General features: G+C 48.0%; 5 protein-coding genes across 5 annotated transcripts; all 5 read right to left on the bottom strand.

Moving 5' to 3' along the window:
* Window positions 1–265: 265 nt before the first annotated feature.
* Window positions 266–564, bottom strand: N7500_003122 (uncharacterized protein; the record flags this gene model as incomplete). The annotated part of the gene is given in 3 exon segments (XM_056674268.1): window positions 266–362; window positions 385–507; window positions 518–564. The coding sequence occupies 3 exon segments, from the start codon at window positions 562–564 to the stop codon at window positions 266–268; spliced, it is 267 nt and encodes an 88-aa protein (XP_056534793.1).
* Window positions 565–593: 29 nt separating this feature from the next.
* N7500_003123 (uncharacterized protein) lies at window positions 594–2,735 on the bottom strand (the record flags this gene model as incomplete). The annotated part of the gene is made up of 1 exon (XM_056674269.1): window positions 594–2,735. One exon carries the CDS (start codon window positions 2,733–2,735, stop codon window positions 594–596), a length of 2,142 nt encoding a protein of 713 aa, XP_056534794.1.
* A 3,597-nt stretch (window positions 2,736–6,332) lies between these two features.
* On the bottom strand, window positions 6,333–9,047 carry N7500_003124 (Glutamyl-tRNA synthetase class Ib archaeal/eukaryotic cytosolic; the record flags this gene model as incomplete). Its single annotated transcript, XM_056674270.1, has 11 exons — window positions 6,333–7,090; window positions 7,149–7,724; window positions 7,775–7,848; window positions 7,901–7,931; window positions 7,990–8,005; window positions 8,059–8,098; window positions 8,152–8,195; window positions 8,256–8,534; window positions 8,575–8,646; window positions 8,710–8,875; window positions 8,953–9,047. The coding sequence occupies 11 exons, from the start codon at window positions 9,045–9,047 to the stop codon at window positions 6,333–6,335; spliced, it is 2,151 nt and encodes a 716-aa protein (XP_056534795.1).
* Window positions 9,048–9,556: 509 nt separating this feature from the next.
* N7500_003125 (uncharacterized protein) lies at window positions 9,557–10,790 on the bottom strand (the record flags this gene model as incomplete). Its single annotated transcript, XM_056674271.1, has 3 exons — window positions 9,557–9,963; window positions 10,027–10,332; window positions 10,394–10,790. The coding sequence occupies 3 exons, from the start codon at window positions 10,788–10,790 to the stop codon at window positions 9,557–9,559; spliced, it is 1,110 nt and encodes a 369-aa protein (XP_056534796.1).
* A 735-nt stretch (window positions 10,791–11,525) lies between these two features.
* On the bottom strand, window positions 11,526–12,089 carry N7500_003126 (carboxymuconolactone decarboxylase family protein; the record flags this gene model as incomplete). The annotated part of the gene is made up of 1 exon (XM_056674272.1): window positions 11,526–12,089. One exon carries the CDS (start codon window positions 12,087–12,089, stop codon window positions 11,526–11,528), a length of 564 nt encoding a protein of 187 aa, XP_056534797.1.
* Window positions 12,090–12,122: the final 33 nt, after the last annotated feature.

Genomic DNA, 12,122 nt, shown 5'->3' on the forward strand with positions numbered 1-12,122 from the left:
AAGCTAAGAATTACAGATGGAAAAGAACTTTTTTACAACATGAATTTGAGCCTTAAAATACATATACCGGTGCCCCGGCAGTGTCTGGCACCGCCAGGGCACCAGCAACTTCATAATAATAATGTATCTGATCATCGCGTTCCCGGCCCAGTCCCCAGGGAGGTCCGAGACCATAGGGAACCACCTCCACCCCGGTTTATCGATCGCGGGCTCGGCCCAGTCACATGGAGGGCCGACCACCAAGCAGGATAAACCAGGGCGGAGATTACCTGCGGTCCCATTCCGAGCCCTGGGGCGGGCCGGGAAACAGCGAATGATCAGTTGGTGTCGAGGCAATCCCCAGTTCCCTCTCTCTCTCACTTCTGAAAAAAAAGTGAAATGAACCTGAAGTAAGATGATAGCTCAAGTGAGAGAGAGGGGACCCGAGGATTGCCTCGACGAGGTGGCCCGCCCTCAATGGCGTGGGCCCCCGGGGTTATGACCCGGAAGGGGGCCCATCCCGTGGTACTGGACGTACGGGAATGGGGCGTACTGGGGCGGCATAGGTTGCCCCAGTTGCGCCATAGGCGCAGCAGCAGCGGCGGCGAAAGGGTTCACTGGGCCGGGGCCGTAGTGAGACACCACCCCCATAGGGGGAGGGTCGGAGGCATGGGCTGCTGCTGCTGCGCCTGGACGGTTGCCATTGAGGGCAGGCCGGTGGGCCCCTTGGGGGCGAGGTTGCCGGCAAGCGGTGCCAGCGAGGGCGACCGCTTGCGGCGGCCGGGACCAGTGGGCTTGGGGACCTCGTCGGCGGAGCCGTCGACGGTCCGGTCCTGCTCGATTTGGGCCTTGGATCGCTTTGGGTTGCGGATCCGTCCTTCTCGGTTGAATCGGTCCCAGTGATCGAGCATCGCCTTGGTTCTCTTGGGGTTCTTCGAATTGGCGATCTTCTGCCGCCTGGCCTCCTCAATCGCCTCGGCAGAGAGAGCCTCCTTCTTGGCCGATGTCGGAGCCGACTCGGCAGGGCTTGCGGTGGCCTTCGGCTCGACAGCCGGGAAGGAGGTCTCTGCTGGAGGGAGTGACGAGGAGGCCAGGCTGCTAGCGCCACGTCGACCCCTGCCTCGGGATGAGGGTTGGGTTGGGGCAGGGGTGACTTCGAAGGTGGCCCGAGAGGAACCAAGGCGACCAAGCCCACGGCCGCGTCCGCGGCCACGGCCCCGGCCAGGGCCTTTGCGTGAGTTAGTATCGGAGTGAGTTGATTCAGCGACAACTGTTTTGCCACCGCGGCCTCGAGTGCGCCGCTTTGCGGGATGGTTGTCTTCGTCGGTTTCATCACCGTCCACACTCTCATTTTGAGTCTCTTCTGTATCGGTCGTTTTGGGTGGTACTTCGACCTCTGCAGCCTTGCGTTTCCGTGTGACTTTTGGCACAAGTGGCTCACGTCGGGGTTCATACATCTGAGCGTGATATTCAAGACCATGTTTCTTCATGGTTGCCCATCCATCAGGGTTAAGATCACCAGTTTCTTTGTCCTTGGCAATCATCTTTCTGGCTTGCGCGGCAGTTGGGACAAAGCCTCCCTGCACGAATGGATCCTGCTGTGTGCGGATGGGCACAAGTGGCGTGTTACCAGGGAAATAATTGTGTTTGTAACCATAGAGCATTGCCTCTTTCTTTTCCTCAAAGTCAAGTTTGTCCTCATTGACACGGGCCAAAGGGGCTCCACCCTTTTTCTTGTGACCCTGCATTTGATGTCGCTTTGTTTGATATGAGGGTTCATCTCGCTTGTGTCGGTGCGCCTTAAGGTAAAGGTCGTCGAGGGCCAGGTATTCATCTTGAAATGCTTTCAAAGCAAAGGCGGCGGTCTGTGTGAGTGCATAAAGTTCTTCAGGTGTGTATTTTTCGGGACTACGGAGCATGTTGACGAGTTCGTCAAGTTCTTGGGTCTGTACTTCGAGGAATTGACCTTTTTCAACTTTGGCCTTCTTGTATGGTAGAGGGTGAGAAGCTGGTTCAGGAGCATCGCGTTTCCTGGTTTTGGAGGGGTCATGGAAAGCATTGTCCCAAGTAGATTCACACTTGGCAGCTTCCTGTTCGTAGTTGGGGGAGAATTTGTTGGCATCATGGACTTTCCAGAAGCGTTCAAGGCGCTTTTTGACATCTGGTCGTCGCCATTGGGCTTCGCGGAGACGATATTCCTCGGGATATCCAGTACGCGGGTTGGAAAGCCAGTCCAGAAGGTCACGCTTTGGTTCTGGCATATAACTGACATTGACTGGGGTTGCGGTTGGCTGGGTACCATGTGTATCTTCAGTAATCAATTCTACTGCGATCTCTTCGCCTTCTTCATCCTGAGCTTCGACATCTTCAGGATTGATAGCTTGAGCTATGGGTTCGTCTTGTTCAATGGCGTCGTCATCTTGGAGATCGCCATTCTCATCGTAAGTGTCATCGGCACCATCGTCGGCGCCATCATACCCAGAAAAGTTGATAGATTTCGGGTGAACTTCGTTGATATGATCATTCAGAACATCATCTTCGGAGATGCCTGCATCATTCGGAAGCATCAAAAGCTTCCCACACCAGTCACACTTAAGCCGTCGAGGCATGGGCTCCGGTGACTGAGAAATTTGGGTAGAAGTAGATTGAGGACGGAAGGGTTCAGAGAATTGACGACGCAGCGGGGAGTCCTGGCTGTCACCAACATCCGAAGAAGGATTGTCTCCATCCAGATCGGCCCTTGGGATGGGGGCCATTTTGGTGGAATTGGAGAGAGAAAAAAAAGAACAAGAGGGGTATTTGTGTTTTAATAAACAAGAAAGAAAAGAAGAAGAAAAAAACACGGGTCTCGAAATGGAGAATGAATGATGTCAAAAAAGAATCTGTATAGATGGTCAGCGTTGGTTCGCTTGCGGGTGCCAAGACGCCAGTAAATCGCAGCGCAATTCCGCGGTTTCGAAGGCCAAGGCACAAGGCATGGACCAGCGTGAACACAAGAATCGCGATACATCATAGACCCAGTAAACGCGACATGTGACATGCAACAAGAAAAGCATGAAACATAAGACACGGTCGGGCAAAAATGCATGGATCAAGATCTGACCGGGAAGTACGGCGAAACTGTGGCATACAAGAAAAAAGTGGAACAAGACGCGCCACTTACCATGAGATGTTTGAAGTCGAGTTTGAATCCTTGTAGATAGGAGACACGAGTCACAGCCAATGACTGCTGGCTGTTAGTAAGTTCTGCAAAGAAGGGTGCAGCGTAGGCATGAGTGGCTGCCAGGGATGTGTACTTACTATCCGACTGGGGAAGGCTGGGTGACTGTCCACTTATTGGGACACAACGCGAAGTGGGATGAGAGAAGATGAAGAGGGGTGGACTTTAAGAGACGGATGAAATAGAGAAGATGTCAAAAGGAAAAACGCCGCAAACTTGTGTTTGGCGCGCAGATCTTGCGTCGCCGGGTAGTATGAAGAAAAAAATGAACTTCGCCGACGCGACACCGCGCAAAGAAGAAGAGACGAAAACAAAGGCAGTAGATGGAGTGAGATTACAGTGCAGAATGATTACAGGAGAAGAAAATAAATCAGAAGGGGAAATGGGATAAGGATGATGAAGTTGAGAAGAGATTGAGGTTGAGAGAGAGATAGATTTGTAGTTTCTCATAGGCAGTGGAAACCCCGTCCTGGCCCGACCAATCAGAGGCCTCTCATCTACTAGCCACATTGGACGACATTGAGGAAAGGGGGTTTTGGATTTCGATTGATCACCATTGAGCAATGATTCTATTGATTCTTTGCATTGTATTCATATTTCATTGTCTTTTGTCTTATTCAGGAATTGTCACCTACTGTATCTTGTACCCTGCCATTGTAGACGTCACATGATACTTTACAGTTGAACGATAGCGTGTCTCTTTAATAGTTAGCTATTATGGCAGGTAGCTGAGGGCTAGAGTAAGTCTGGGGAGACCCAGAGGGATTGAGTTACATGCGCCTACTTCCGTGAGCAGTCACATAAGTTCGACTTTATCCATACTCGACGAGCAAGTCCTGGGCAAGTAACACGAGACCGAACGTTAGCTATCTGTAGAATATTCAGAGGGTATCCAGATAGTATATATCTGCCCATGGATACTGCCCCTGGTTCCTCCGTACATAGTTTCTGTGCCTTGGTCCACGGGAAACGAGAAGTTGACACCCCAGCCCAGCTAGGATACATAAAACAAAAATATATTGTCAATTCTTATTGTTCCCTGTCTACTTGTACTGGCTACAACGTAAGAAAAAAAAAATACAAGATCAGTTCTGCTGGCATATGGACTTCCCTCGACAATTGTCTCGTATCCGCATATCAAGTCACAGGTAGAGGCAATGGGCATTCCAAACTCAACCCAGCGATGGATATCAAAGCAACATCTTCATCCTAAGCTCCCATAGCCTATATTACCAGGTACGATAATATGCTGGTAGAAAAGAACCATCGTAGCGGCTACCTCACCATTAGCAAGAATAGCCGCTCACATCTCGTTCGCCTAACGATAGATTTCAGCTTCCCGGAGCTTGCTAGGCATAGCACCCCTGCCATGTAATATCACAGCTATCATCAAGATGATAATAATATGAATGGGGTAGTTAGACACGATGGACAGCCTCGTTCATCGTGGACCCATCCTATACTCCCTCTCCACCTGTAGATTTATCTCAATGTGTTAAAAACTTGTTTTTTTGATCTTTAACCTGACAATTAAGTATTGATTACAATTCTGACATATATTAAACTCTGATTAATCATAGCACAATGGAAATATAAAATGGAGATATATAAATGAGTCCCGCTCCACCGCTTGCCACGTCTTGGCGTCCACAGCTCGAGAAAGCCTGGATAGAAAAGTAAAATGCAAAATTGACGTATAATTCACCCGTAGTGCTTTATCACGGTATTATGTATTATTGTTGTGGAATACCTCTCTTATGGTTCTCCCCTCGCCTCCCATTTTGACCTCCGGGTGTGACCGAGAGGAAAAAAAACAAAATAAAAACAAAGCCCCCTCCCGGGTTCGAACCGGGGACCTCATCATGACACATTGTTATACGAGTGATGCGCACTACCACTGTGCTAAAGGGGCTGCATATGTTTATTTCGGAAACATCATGTATCATGTATGGAGTTAAAACTAGCATTTTTAGTCAAATATGGGACACCAGAGCCCAGGGTTAGAAATGCATATTCGTATTTTGTATCCATAATTCTTTTTTTATTTTTTTATATTACGGCTCTGTAAGCATAAGCTACATCCCCTTCTAATTATTTGCCCTCTAAACGGGCTACATGACAGTGATTAAAACGGTAGCCGAAAAGGCCCTAGGAACTATAAAGTCCACGAGTGGGTCTCGAGGCCCATTTTTTCCTAGACCCGTGAAAATGCCGAGGTCACTCACTCTATAGGTCTCTTCAGTAGAGCCATATTATAGGAATAATCCTTGTAATGCCAAACATGACAAGTTAGAAGAAAAACATGTCAAACGAGACTCGAAAAGAGTAGTAAATATCAAGAATTGCAAGCATAATGGCAGTTACATATAACGTGACACAAAGTGCCTGGAAAAATACGATTTACTGCAGGGTCTTTATACATCACACATAAGAATTGAAGCAATGTTGCGCCATAACAGTGGATATGATAGATAAATCTCCAATTCTGTTTGATTTGTACCCCTTAAGCGCCAAATGTGCTTGACATGCATGATGTTAAGCGCCTGCAGAGCTATCACTAAGATCTGTACTTCGAAAGGTTCGGTTGATTCAAAACTTCCCCATCAAGTGCAATATGTTGCTTGTTTGTACATCTAGATACGAGAAATGAACACAGTTACTTGAGAATTATAGCTCAAATTGAAGCTCGTTGAAGCTGCTAATTTGCCAAATTTCGTGCCATTCACGTCGAGCTTTGTCTACGCCCTCGCAATCAGATTTAAGATATAACCCAGCACCCTACCCAATATTTAAGTCCCCATTTATTTACTTCAACCAGGCTTGAGGCCTTGAGACAGCAGCTGTGGCTTGCTCAAGAGTCCCCCTAGAGAAAATCTCACCGTCTGGAACAGACTTATGATGCGGCCGCCTCAATTTAACATCTTTTCTTCGAACTCAACCTACCCAAAGAATGATGTTGATCATATGGCAATCAGAAAACATGGTCGGCTTTATTTATGGCACTTTCTCCATAATATATTTGAAGTATATGGGACATGTATTATTCAATTTCGTCTAAGCTATATTCCGCATTTCTTGAGTCACCTGCGACTCATTTTCTAGCATGGCTCGTCAAATTTGGAATCATTGATATCTAATTCTGCTTTCCGCTGGGGATACTGAAGAAGACACCCGGGACACCAGGAGCAGGAGCTCGGTCCACACGGTAGAAGCCCTTGCGATCGAACTGCAGAATGTCGCCAGCACTGACCTCGGAGACATTACAATCGGCCAGACCACTCACACGGAACTCTGTGTTGAAGTTGAGAAAATCCTCCAGGGTATCTTCCTTACTCAGCGAGTCCTTCGTGATCAGGTAGTCAAAGTCAACCAGCTCGACGGGCACCAGAGTTTGGCCCTCCGTAGACAGCCAGGTCACCTTTTTCTCAGTTTTCTTCACGTCGCCGGCCGTATGCAGCTCTAACTCTAGGTGTTTCACTTTACCGGTAGAATCATCGGTGAAGACTTCGCGCACAATTGCATTACCCCAGTTCATTAGTGTAATCTCCTCGTCCTGGTTGAAAGTTTTGGCATCAACCTGCTCTAGAACAATAGAAGTGGAGAAAGCAACCATTTTGCCGCCGAGGGCGTTATTTTTGACATGCTTTTGGCGCGTCTCCGTATATGGGGTAATTGGACCTCCAATAACAGTCGCCTTAACAATGTCCTCGGTTTCAATGACTGTATGGCGAGGCGAAACTTGGTCGATATACTTCTTGTTGGTGGCCCAGATCAAGCCCCAGTCAAATAGGGTCACATTCTTAGACGGACCCTGTTTGAGGATAAATTCGCGAAGAGCTGGGATAGTCATACCACGACGGAGCATACCACGAATAGTAGGGAAACGAGGGTCTAGAATGGTCATTAGTATTGTATTAAGATATAAAGCCAGAGAAAACGAAACACTTACCATCCCACCCCCATACGACTCCTCTTTCAACGAGTGTAGTCAGCTTACGCTTAGACAACAGGGTACGGATGAAGTTCATGCGAGAAAATTCCCAGACCTGCACAGCACGTAGGTTCAGAGTATCGAGCATCCACTGGTACTGCGGGCTGCGGTCTCTATATTCGCTGGTTCTCAGAGCATGGGTAACACCCTCCATCGAGTCGACGATGGGACAAGCAAAGTCGTACGTAGGATAGATATTCCAGGTGTTGCCTGTACGGTGATGGGTAGAAGGATTGCATCGGTAGATTACAGGATCGCGTAGGCATTTGTTATTGTCATCGATGGAGATCTTAGCACGGATGCACCACCGTAGACCCTCGGGAGTGCCCTTCTTCATATCCTCTAAATGAGCCAAGGACTCCTGGGGAGAGAGGTTACGACGCTTGCTAGGAATGCCGTCCCAACGCTGTTTATTAATGGTCTCCTTGTCAGTGTCATCGGCATAAGCCTTTCCAATTTCGATGATCTGAAGACAATAGTCATAGAGTTGATCAAAGTAGTCACTGGTATAGCTGACAATGTCGGGCTGAATGCCTGTTTATACATGTTAGTACTTCCGAGTTCGAGACACAAGAGGGACAGACCCATCAATGCAAGATCCTCCACAATGACATCTTGAAACTCCTGCTTTTCCTTCGACGGGTTGGTGTCGTCGAATCTAGAAATTGAGTAAGCATCTTCCGTTATCAATTCATACCAGATAAACCAACCGAAGTATAAGAGTACCGCTATATTTCTCGTCTATTGAAAAATAGCCGTCAGTAAAGAGTCATTTCCGCACGTGGGACCTAGAACGCACGGGCGAAATAATCGTTCTAGAATTCTGAGGTTAGCCTGGGAGTCACCAAGAAAAAGGTAGGAAACAAACCAAAAGAGCGGCTTTAGCATGTCCGATATGAAGGTATCCACTACAGATTAAGTTAGTAAATTAATGTAGCAGTAATAAGGCGAATTTTCGTACGAGGGCTCTGGTGGAAACCTGGTAACAACGCCACTCTCGGTATTCTATAATTTTTCACATGATTAGCCATGAATATGACGAATTTGTCTCATTCAAATGCCTACCTTCAGGGCAACATTGTAGCTGGCACCCTCTCTGGATCTAGCAAGCCTCGTCTCGCGAGAAGCAGCATTCAAAGATTCAACAGCCGATGTGGCCCAAGGGCACAGCTCCTCGACGAATCTATACCAGCGGGTCAGATTGACGAAAGCACCTCTCTTGATAGTAGCGGCAGCGACACGGTTTCCGCGAAGCGCCCCCAAAGTGCAATGTCCGGTGTCGAAAGAGAATAGCCCGACAGGAAGGACCGAGGGAGAAGGTAAGTATTGAGACGCTTTATCGACCTATTAGTCTAGTTTAACAATGCGTATAGATTCTTCTAACCTGGAGGACCGGGTCGAGGGACTTGAAGTCCAAGGTGTCAAAGGAATTCAATTGAGATATCCATTCATTTTCCTAGATGCAGCATTCATGTTAGAGCTTGATAAATCATGAATATTTGAGGCTGTGGTAGCTCACCACCTTGGCCTCCTTGCCCACAAGGAAAGGAAACTGTCCACACAGTGCCTGGATGATAGGAATCGTGCCAGTAACAGTCTTGTCGCCTGCCTGGAACTGGATGATTGGCTTCTCACCCTCAGTAATTTGGGCAGTGTCCTCCAAGCTGATATTAATGATTGGAGATCTAAGCGGTGGTTAGTTTGTACCTAAATGCTCAAGTTCCTATCTATGGAACTCGGGACCGCTCGAGGAGCTACTAACGGACGGGCCTCATTGATGGAAAACGCAATTAAAACCACGGGCAGTAGCGCAGCCTGGCTGGCGCGAGTGGCCACGAAAAGATTGAATTGGGTCATGGTGTACTGTGTGTGTAAAACTGAAAAGGGGTGAGAAATGGGAGGGGTAGTAGGTCCAGGGGTATCCGGCGCAAATGAGTCACTAAGCTGTTCCAAGCTTGCACTGCCTTAAATACTCACACTTTGCAACTAAATAGTTACTTTGGATCAGCTCTCCATTCAGGAAGAGCAGTGGAGACTGCAGATTGTGGCTCAATACACGGTGTCTCACCAGGCATTCTCAGAAAGCGCGGCCCAGACAAACTTGAGTATAGTTCATTTACTTCATTATATGGGGCCTGCCAATTGAAACTAGGATTTGACTGCCTTGCAGGATTTGCCATGCTATGAAACATACGTGCTCTGTTGTCTACGTCTACTTATTCTTTCCAAAAAAACTGGGTAGCCATATTGGAAGCCTACTTCTCGCAACGTAGATTTGGATCCTGCATGCAATGGTCATTCTTTTATAAAATGTCCCCGTTCCGAATTCTGAAGAATGATATCACTTTGGTAAGCCCAAGCCCAAGCTACATAGGCTCGTCGGGCGGCCACTTTGGAAGCATCACAGAACATAGACCCATATCCGAACACTCGATCTTCATATCATCACCATCGAGGTCAAGTTTCCATGCCTTTGCAACTCGGCTATCTGGCCGATATTTGACACGAGAGTGCCATTGCAACGTACTCACGCTGGTATTGTTCCGAAGCAAAAGAGTGAACCGGCAATAGCACTCCATACGAAATACCATCTGTTTCAAACGGGGCATACGTTGTGTTGCATAACCCAGCGATATGAGAAGTCGGTGAAATTGTTCTTCATCCATCACTGATGTTCCGCCCCATCTCCGTTCAGCATCGCAGATCCGGTCATTCCACTTGTCACTCTCTATTTCGGCTCGATATTCCGGGGTGTGATTGGAAGCCCATTTCCCTAGTTGATTGTGTTGCTTTTAGTGGCTATAGAAATACCGATGGAAAGACGGATACTGCTTACCAGAAGGAAGCCAGGGTGGCACATCCATCAATTCCATTATTTCCAAACAAGGCCAATGCAAGGAGCCTAGAATAGGTCGGGCTGTTCCATCCAAAGGGCACAGAAAGTCAAATGGAAGAGTGGTCCTGTTCAACTTCAATTCCCGAAGGTGAGTACTGAGATCTCGCAAATTGATAGTCATGCTATCAGTCCCCGAAGGGATGACATTGAGTGCAGGCATACTATGCTTCCACGGGCCGTCCTCCGAGGCCCTGTAGTGGAACACCCTTAGGCTACGAGGAATATTTCCGAGTAAGGAAGACAATGCTATCTAGTTGTTAGTAAGATATGCCTAGGGAAAATGGTGTGAGAGAATGACATGGCTTACATGCTCGACGTCCTTGTATATACGGTAAGTAATCTGGACGGATCCATTCGTTGAGATCCAGCTCCAGTTCAGAGATGGTTGGACAGTGTTGGATAATAGTCTCCACTGCCCCAGTCCAGATTTGATGATGCCGGTTTCTGTCGAGGTCGATGTTCAAGAAAGAGAGCTTGTCAATACACGGAACGTGCGCTAGATATAGCTTGTGCATATTGTTGACGAAACACGCCCGATATGGTGGGACCGACAAATTATTTCCGGCTGCACCAGCGGTATAACTGTACCAAACATCTGGTTCCATTGTAGGCCATCTTTCATGTCGAGATCCGCGAAGCCCTAAAAGCAATCTGAGACGGCAACTCTGGTCCCAGGAGTGAAGCATTTGGAAAAGGTCAAACATGGCTGTTTGGAAAGCGAAATCATTGGCCTGCCTTAATTGGTTGCCTGTACTATAATAGCTCGAGGTTTTACCTGTGGTCCAATCTAATAGCTTGCAGGGAATGATAATATTGTACTCCAGAGTTCGGACCCAGTTCCGCCTTATGACACGACTGCCGGATGTGAGTTTTTGAAAAAGTGTCAGAGACATTCCACGTTGCCCCTTGTCTTCATGATAACCGTCACTATATAGGGTAAGGTTGGCAAATAACAAGGGCTCAAGGGCTGCCTGCCAATATCGACACACATAAGTGCATGGGACCAAGGGAGCTCCGTCAATTTGCAGGAATTTTGCGATTTCGTATAACAGTTCCAAGGGCAGGGTGTCCGCCATTATGCGGAGGGGCCCAGAGCATAACACCGAAGAGTTGGTTGGTCTTTCAATTAAGGAAGAAAGCAATTGGAGAAGAGCAAGCAAGCCAAATCAAAGAATGAAACAAAAGGGAGTTATTAAGAGAAGACAGTGTACTTTATAATTCAACGCTTGGCGGCACGTTCCTAGATGTATCACATTCAGAGCAGAATGTGATACATCACTACGAGTATCAGGCTAGAGGACCTCTCATCGCGTCTAATTATCGGACCAGATAGCCTCAATATTGATACGTATACTAATCTCTTAACAAAAATAGCAATAGCTCTCCCAAGCTAGTCTATTTCCAGTCTATTTTGCTGCCAGGCTTGTGACACCTATAGCTCAGTGCAGGTGGTTCTTCTCGCCAACATCTAGAGCCACCAAAAAGCGACTGACACAATTGTAAGCCGCAATCGTAGCGGTGATCTCAACAACCTCCCGTTCATCAAAGCACCCCTTCAGCTCTGCAAAAACCTCATCAGGCACCGAAACTGTCTTGGTCATAGCATCGGTATACTTCAACACGGCCTTCTGATCAGCAGTCAAGACAGACGACGCAGCCTCACTCGAGAAGTTTGCCTGAGCATCTCCAATAAATTTCAATGCCTCTGCACTCAATCCACCTTCCTCAAGCAGAGGTGCATGTTGTTCCCACTCAAAGAGGGCGCCGTTGACCACTGCAACACGGCAGATGGCTAGTTCGCGGACGACGGTTGAGAGAGTGGTGCGGGTGCGGATTGCACCGATAAATGAGTTCCAGCCCTCTGTGACAGGGTAGGAGTGCAGGAGCGCTAGATCGAGGGGGAGGAGCGGGCCTGGGGCTCGTCGGGCTTGAACGCTGGCTAGGATTTTGGCCTCATCTGGGGTACTAGTTGCTGGAGGGTCTGCAACGTATGGGAGACGCATGGTGGCTGAATTGCAAGGGTTTTAGGTGAACTA

Source organism: Penicillium coprophilum (genome assembly GCF_028826855.1).
Source record: "Penicillium coprophilum strain IBT 35676 chromosome Unknown utg000002l_segment0_segment1, whole genome shotgun sequence".
NCBI lineage: Eukaryota > Fungi > Ascomycota > Eurotiomycetes > Eurotiales > Aspergillaceae > Penicillium > Penicillium coprophilum.